Here is a 7,577-nt window from a genome sequence, read left to right as displayed (position 1 = left end):
CTGGGCCGTCCCAAATACCTAAACGACAGGCCAAAAGGGTGATCCAATCTCCGACTGGAAGGCCTGGCCAAGGAGGAACAACGCTCGCTTCCGACTCCGGTCCGCCTCTCCGACCAGAAGGCCTGGCCAAAACACCGCCTCCAAATCCGACCCACGTCTCTGACTGAGGATGCACCGAACCCCTGCTTACAGCTCTTCTCCGACTGGCGCAGTCAGAGCCGACTGGAACCAACCGACCAGGGACGCCCGCTCGGTGAGGACCAGGAAACGGACGAAGCAAGTAAGGCAGGGCACTCAAGTCAACCACAATACCGAGGACCGTACCCTATACACCTACAGGACAATACCAACAGGACATGTCAGAAGAGTGTCCTGCAACCTTCTAGACATGTCAAAACCCAAGCAGTGTTGTGGGCTCCGATATTTGCCCTACAGTGTTGTGGGCGCCCGCAACTCCCATACCAGACGAGCACGGTAAAACCTCTTGCATGCCTCTAGACATCAACAGTATGGCAGGCACCGATGTCTGTCATACTAGAAGAAGACGACGCAACCTCCCACATACATCTGACATTAATAGTGTTATGGGTGCCTACAATCATCTTGTACCCGACGACGTGGGCAACAAGACTTAGCATATGTACACACTCTCTCTCACTTATAAGGCTATCATCTTCGTCTATAAAAGGAGGTGCGCTCTCTCCCAAGAGGATCGATCAGTTCACTTACATCGATTAAACACAAAACAACCGAACCATCAGTTCACTTACATCGATTCACCCTCTGCTAGCTTTAGACACTTTAAAGCTATACAGAACACACACTCGAACACTTAGCACATAGCGAAGCTCTTGTCACTCTTGGCCCTTCAGACCAGAGTCCGACCGGACCTCTTACACCTCCTATCTTACTCCCTTCCGTTTGTAACCCCACAACAAACTTCGAGCATCTGGGCTCAGGAATAAAGTCACCGACCGACTCAAACTGAACGTAAGGCACGTTGCCTGAAACAGTATAAACCCTGTTTCATTGAGTGCTAGGCCACATCCGATTACAACGTACAGGAAAACTACAAATATTTACGTGTTGGTCATATTCTGCATTGACATTTACTTTCTCCGTTGGACATTGGCCGGCGAGATGATTAATTCCAATGATAGTTAAACAAAGATACGAAGTTTCACCGTCCTCTCCTCTCTTATGTGTTCTGAACCAAGCTTTTAACGCCTTGTTCGTTTGGGCTTGTTTGGCTTATAAGCCGTACTTTTTTAGTCAACGAACAATATTTTTCTCTCACACCAAATCAGCCAACAGTACTTTCAGTCATGGCTTATCAGTCAAACAAGCCCAAACGAACATCTATCTATGGGTTGGGGTTGCCAACTTCACAATTTGCCCTTGGGGAAACAATGATCAATGAAACATGTAGCCGCCGTGGGCAAACGACGAGCGCCGATATACGCAGAATCACGCACCGCCAGCGCTAGGAACAGAGGCACAGAGCAGCGCAACGCGGAAGGGGACGACGCGGTCAGCAGTACGTTTCAATCATGCCCGGACGCGACCAAGCGAGTGTCACACGCCGCTGAGCTTGCTTTGGCGCCATGGCAACGAGCCAAGGCGTCCAGTCCCGCACTGCCAATCCCACTGGCTCTCCACGTGAGCTGTTGCTGCGCCTGCGCTGCATGCCGCCATTGCCACCGCACCAATGCCCCCGCCCCATGCCGCCAGCGCCCGCCTATAAAAACGGCGAGCTCCGACGACGCCTCCCGCCACACACAGTACGTACGAGCATCTAGCAGCAGCAGCAATGGAGTCCACCAAGCTCTCGGCGCTGCTGGTGCTCGCCATGCTCGCGCTCTCCTCGTCCCCGCTCGCTCTCGCGTGGGAGAAGGCGGAACCGGAGTGCCACTCGTGCGAGTCCGGCTCACCACCCTCAACCGGCGGCCCCCTGCCCCTACCGTCGGTCCCCATCCCGCCGGTCACCGGACTGCCGCCGGTCACCTTACCCCCTGTCAGCGGGCTGCCGCCTGTCACCGGACTGCCACCGGTCACCCTCCCTCCCATTCCGATAATCGGAGGAAGCCCGCCGAAGAAGGGCCACCGGAAGGCGTGCCCGCCGCCTCCGTCTCCCCCGACGCCGACGCCGACGCCGACGCCGTCCTCGGACAAGTGCCCCATCGACGCGCTGAAGCTCGGCGCGTGCGTGGACGTTCTCGGCAACGAGGTGCACATCGGCGACGCCAACGTCAAGTGCTGCCCGCTCGTGAAGGGCATCGCCGGGCTCTCCGCGGCGGCGTGCCTGTGCACCGCCATCAAGGCCAAGGTGCTGGACATCTCCGTCTACGTGCCCATCGCGCTGGAGGTGCTCGTCAACTGCGGCTGCGCCGTCCCGCCAGGCTACAAATGCACTTAAACGAGTCCATTCCATTTCCATCCATCACGCGTGCACAGCAACGTCTCCTTTTGCCATCCCCAATGCAAAGCTTGGAAGGCTCGTCGACGGATTTGGGTGGAAGCCGCTCGCCTCCGGGCTGTTCAGCTAGTGCATTCTTCTTTCTTTCATTTGATTTGCTGTTCTTGTTGCATGACTGTATATGCATCAAGTGTCTCCTCAAATGTCACTTGTACTTTTGTGTGATCTTGTATCAAACTATTTTTTTTGGATTCGATTATTGTTTGAAGTGTTAAATTAAGCCGCATTGTCAACATCGTTTATTCAAATCTCCAGAAACTGGCAACATGTCAGAAGCATACTCGCCTGATGATTCAATTCAGAACATCGCTACAAGCAATGTGCTTCTGAACTTTCATATATCTAGCAAACATGTCAGAGCGCCCACGTAACTCTGTATGCAAGAGACTACTTCGACACAATGTTAAGAGATTTCTAAGCATCATATAATCCATAAGGGTAAGCATTATTTATGTACAAATCGACCGTACTAAGTCGAACTCCCCATTTGAGACAACCTGTGTTTCTCCTTCTAAAGCTGGAGATACCTATCGAGCACTGTAGATATTTGGTGACATACTAAGAACTACTAGGAGCAGCCTCCAGTAAGCTCAAGTACTCTGCAATAGCCTGCCCTTCGTTACTGACATCAATATCGTAGTCATCCAAGGCATCCCCCGTCAGTTCATTGGCAAGCTCATTTTCCATCGACGCATCCCTGGCTGGAACTGGATGAGAGTTTGCGCCTTCGTCTTCATCATCGGCAGCTACTTCATCAATCATAATTTCATCTTGGTTCACAGTTTCTTCATTGTTCATCGGAGGGGCATCTCCATCTGCGGTATGTGGAGGAGAATCTCCTCCATCCGCAGGATGTGGTGGAGCATCTCCATCAGCAGGATGTGGTGCATCATTGACAGAAGTCTGAGAGCTGTTGATTGCTGGAGCAGCCCTGGCAACAGCTGCCCTGGAGCTCGATGATCCTGCACCAAACCCTGGCAAGAAAGAAGAGAACAGAAAAGGGAGTGAAATTTCATTACTCCAATTGATTTGAGGCCAAACAATTTTGGAGATCTGTGTTGACCCATACATACCACGAGATGCTCGGCTTCTCTTTGCCTGAATTTTACTCTGCAATTAAGCATAACGTGTTAGCAACTGTGGAGTAGCTTGTTGAGTAAAAGAAAACAAAGGGGGTGCAGAGAAAGGCATACTTGTAGGATGCAGTTTTGTTCAGGATTTGTCAAAAGGTCTAACGCTTTGTCAGCATCATTTTCATTTATGCGCAGTGCTTCTGCAGCAAGATACTTCTCAAATCTTGAAGATTGAAACAACCAGTCAGTAATAAGCAGGAAATACAGGCAGTAAAAATCAATGGCTATTTAAAATTAGCATCACCATGCAAAAACAACACAAATATATTTTGCCTTTGTATCTGACATATAAGTACTCAATTGCTACAAGGTCTGTGGCAGCCAGATAGGTGTCCTAAAACTATTTAAACACTTCTAGTCTTCTAAGGTTGGTCTACGTCTTTCACTAGATCAGATGAAACATGAAACAAATGTAAAACTAAGGTGATGTTGCAGTAACTAAAATAGAGTTGCAAAAGAAACCCTTTTGGCAAAAGAAACAATAATAGCTATTCTAAGGTCCTTAGCCAACTGTAGCTATGTGCCAATAAAATAAAATATTACTACCTTTCATCACAAACATTTGGTCAATAACATTCCTCTGTAACAACTCCTACTTCAATTTGACTCAATGTTTGCAATCAACCAAATGTTGAATAAAATTAAGCCCATACACTATGATTGAAGAGCTGACATTGTTTTGGGTGGGTGTCTCAAGCATTCTGGTGGCCTTTTCAAACACTTCTATTTTGTTATGTCAGATTTACTAGCTGAATCAGGACTCATGTTTGGCCATTATACATCCTGTTTTTCCAGGTTTAGGCCCATTCCAGCTGGCAGTTTACTAGAACACATGGAAATACAATTAAAAACAACTCTTGATATTAATATGAAAAGACCAACATTCTTACCCAATAGCAGTCAAGCCTTTCAGCTTCTGCATGTCAACTGCCTTGTTCATGGGAGTTTTACCATATGCCATTTGTTCCCTAGGATAACACCAAGAAAGTTCACTACTCAGCTAAAAAAAAGATAAAGAGGGGGAGGGGTAGACTTCATGATGAGGAGCTCACAAAATCTCTCTTTGTCTCACTCGGTCCTCCTCTCTTCTACGAATTTTCTTTTCACGCTCCTCACATAAGAGTTCAACTGATGATTGAATATCATAGCCAGTCATCTTCAATGCTCTTTTTGCAGATCGTGCTTCATAGCCCATATCCATTAACATCGATATAGCTTCCTCTGGTACTTGAAGCTAAAGTTCACATCCGTTTAACAAAATTTAAGGGTGAGACTGATTTGTTGAACATGAAAAGATGCTAAAGCACTGGGGGTTCAGAGGAATAATATGTTATAAGAAGAAAATAAAACATCTTTCTACAGAAATAATATGCTATAAGAAGAAAATAAAAACATCTTTCTACAGAATGTACCTGCAGGTATTTAGCATGGGCAGAAGTGAGAGATCCACACGCCTTTTCAACATGACCATTATGGTATGCCACCACTCCTTCCAAAAGCTCCAGCCTTACATAACTATTATGCAACAAAGGAAAAAATGTATGCTAGGCGTCAACACAAGTGAACTGTAGAATGCTACAAAAGGAAAGTACCCATAAAGAACCAAGACAACAACAAGCTGAATAAACTCCCAGTTAGTTTCTTAAAAAGCATATATCTATATTTCTATAGCTCCTTCCCTCTACTGGTCTTTTTACCCTTTTAAAGAAAATGCTGGGACCTTCCATTCACACACACAGAAACTTTTTTCCACAAATGTTCCCATACATTTGTGTCTAAGTAGCAATTCAGACTTTTGATTGAAAATGAACACATTCAGTAATAAAAAAATATATAATACAGTAAGAGGCAAAATAAAAGTAAGGGTCTCACATAGCAAGATCAGCTTGCCGGCAAGCCTGGAGTATTCTGAAGCGAGTGGAATCTTTCCCATGAGAACGTTCAAAACCTAACCGTGCTTTTTCTAGGCGAGTCCCTGCGACCTCTAAGCATGATACATCACGAAGCACAAAATAACACCATACTATATCTAGTTGAAGCATTGGCACATTATCAACTTTCTGCAGAACATGTACGTATAAGTAAAACTTTCAGCATGTTATTGATACAAGTGGGAATATTCTTGAATATTCAAGTTACCTCAATAAGCTTTGGGTCACAAAGGGAGAAAGCTTCCTGTTACGGCAACAAAGAAAATGTCAATCCATATCAGTTCGAAAGCTATGCGCATTTCTTTTAGTGGTAAGATTACACTAAGCTAGATAGGAAGCATGGTAGGACACTAAACAGCAGTGTACCTCAGCCATTGTTAACACATCTAGTGCTTCCTTGTACATTGCCCTCTTCATCTGAGTTTTAGCTTTTTGGTGAAGCATTAGAGCCATCGTCAAAGCCCTAAGGTAAGATTGATGATGATGGTGTTAAATAGTAAACATCATATGAGTCATCATAAATAGAAGATTCAGTCGATTACTTTTTATCATCTACAGATCCAAACATCACTTTCTGGCCACTTTGATCCTCAAGATCTAAGTTGTAGTCTTCTTCCGCAAGGTAGGAGCCATCTGTGTGCCTTTGAGACAATGCTTTTGCAGCCTCCCTACAAAATCATCGTATTCAGTGGTCATCCAGTGAAACAATTTTGTGAGTTCCTAGTGAGTTCAATGCAACTTCAAGACTAGTCCTGGTTACATGTCGTTCCAAGTATACAATTTAATCAAACAAACTATCAGCCTTCTTTCAGGTTCAGTACGAGCCCTATCCTGCCTCATCTAGTAGTTGATTAAAGTACTGAATTCCATATTATGAAGTATCAAGTATGCACTATGATCTCCATTAGATCTTTTCCAGATTATATGGTTCTTCTCAACTTTTAATTTTCCATATTATGAATTATGCATCATGATCTCCATTACTTCTTTTCCAGATTATATGGTTCTTCCCAATTTTTGTACTGACTGAACTAACAATTTCTTACTACTGCATTGAATACCAACTAGGAACAACTTGGAATCTGTTCGGTTTTGCAGTTACAGCTACATAATTAGAGCAGTAAACGCATCAATCAAGTTCTTAATTTCACAATGCCAAAGTGCAATACTTTCAGCACCAGACAAAGGGAACGGAAACCTAAGTACCTAATAACAATCCCAAAAAGAAAACAAAGAACCCTAAGAGTTATGATCCTTACCACAGCCTGACAAGCCTTGCAGCGTGCTCCTCCTCAGCCTTCGCCTTGGCGGCCTCGGCTGCGATTTCTTTGGCGCGATCGGGGGATGTAAGGGAGGAGAGCACCTTGGCGTTGGCCTTAAGTCCGGCCTCCCGCAGCGAGGCGGGGGGTTCATCCTTGAGCACACGGCCGCCGAAGATGAGGCCGACGCACTCAGGCCCCACGCCGTCCCCAACCCGCCGCGCCACCTCCGCCCGCAGCATCGGCACCGTCCAGGTGCCCAGGTCCACCTCCAGGGCGCCGGCCCACTTGCCGACCACCCGAATTCGCTCCGCCGCCGGCGCGGGGACCTCTTCTGACGCCATCGGGATGATCGGAGTTGGAGTTGGGGCTTGGCTCGACTGTTGGGGACTTGGGTGCGTCGATGGTTTTTCCGTGGCTTTTGTAAGGACTTTGGGAATTTGGGTCCGGCGAGGCTTCTTATCAGAGTCTAACTTTTTTTCCTTTATTTTTTTTAGATGGGATAGAGGCTAACTTTTTTTAAAAAAAAACTGACAGAGGCTAACTTGGGCAGGAAGAAGAAGATGAGGAAGCAGAACCGAAGGAGCAGACTAACCGGGCGAGTTCAGAGTTCGGTTTGGCTACCGTGCTGTACCCCTCGACCTTCTCTCTTATAGGCCTTCAATAGTCAACAACTCAACCTCTAAAGTTTAGAGCTCTAAAAACTTTAGAGCACTTTGAAGGTCTAAAGCTCTAATGTGAGATGGGCTAAAGTTTAGACATAATTTTAGACCACCTG

At 46.3% G+C, this 7,577-nt stretch overlaps 2 protein-coding genes across 2 annotated transcripts; one reads left to right on the top strand and one right to left on the bottom strand.

The window, feature by feature from the left end:
- Nucleotides 1-1,750: 1,750 nt before the first annotated feature.
- On the top strand, nucleotides 1,751-2,629 carry LOC136493869 (36.4 kDa proline-rich protein-like). Its single transcript, XM_066489997.1, has one exon. It carries the CDS (start codon nucleotides 1,811-1,813, stop codon nucleotides 2,414-2,416), a length of 606 nt encoding a protein of 201 aa, XP_066346094.1. The 5' UTR covers nucleotides 1,751-1,810; the 3' UTR covers nucleotides 2,417-2,629.
- A 71-nt stretch (nucleotides 2,630-2,700) lies between these two features.
- LOC136493868 (uncharacterized) lies at nucleotides 2,701-7,375 on the bottom strand. Its single transcript, XM_066489996.1, has 11 exons — nucleotides 6,800-7,375; nucleotides 6,083-6,208; nucleotides 5,907-6,003; nucleotides 5,749-5,784; nucleotides 5,482-5,669; nucleotides 5,022-5,124; nucleotides 4,662-4,843; nucleotides 4,500-4,577; nucleotides 3,670-3,772; nucleotides 3,550-3,586; nucleotides 2,701-3,450 (listed from the first exon to the last, which is right to left on the bottom strand). Exons 1-11 carry the CDS (start codon nucleotides 7,141-7,143, stop codon nucleotides 3,035-3,037), a joined length of 1,710 nt encoding a protein of 569 aa, XP_066346093.1. The 5' UTR covers nucleotides 7,144-7,375; the 3' UTR covers nucleotides 2,701-3,034.
- Nucleotides 7,376-7,577: the final 202 nt, after the last annotated feature.

Source organism: Miscanthus floridulus, chromosome 11 (genome assembly GCF_019320115.1).
Source record: "Miscanthus floridulus cultivar M001 chromosome 11, ASM1932011v1, whole genome shotgun sequence".
Lineage (NCBI taxonomy): Eukaryota > Viridiplantae > Streptophyta > Magnoliopsida > Poales > Poaceae > Miscanthus > Miscanthus floridulus.
This window is presented reverse-complemented; position numbering and strand designations above follow the sequence as displayed.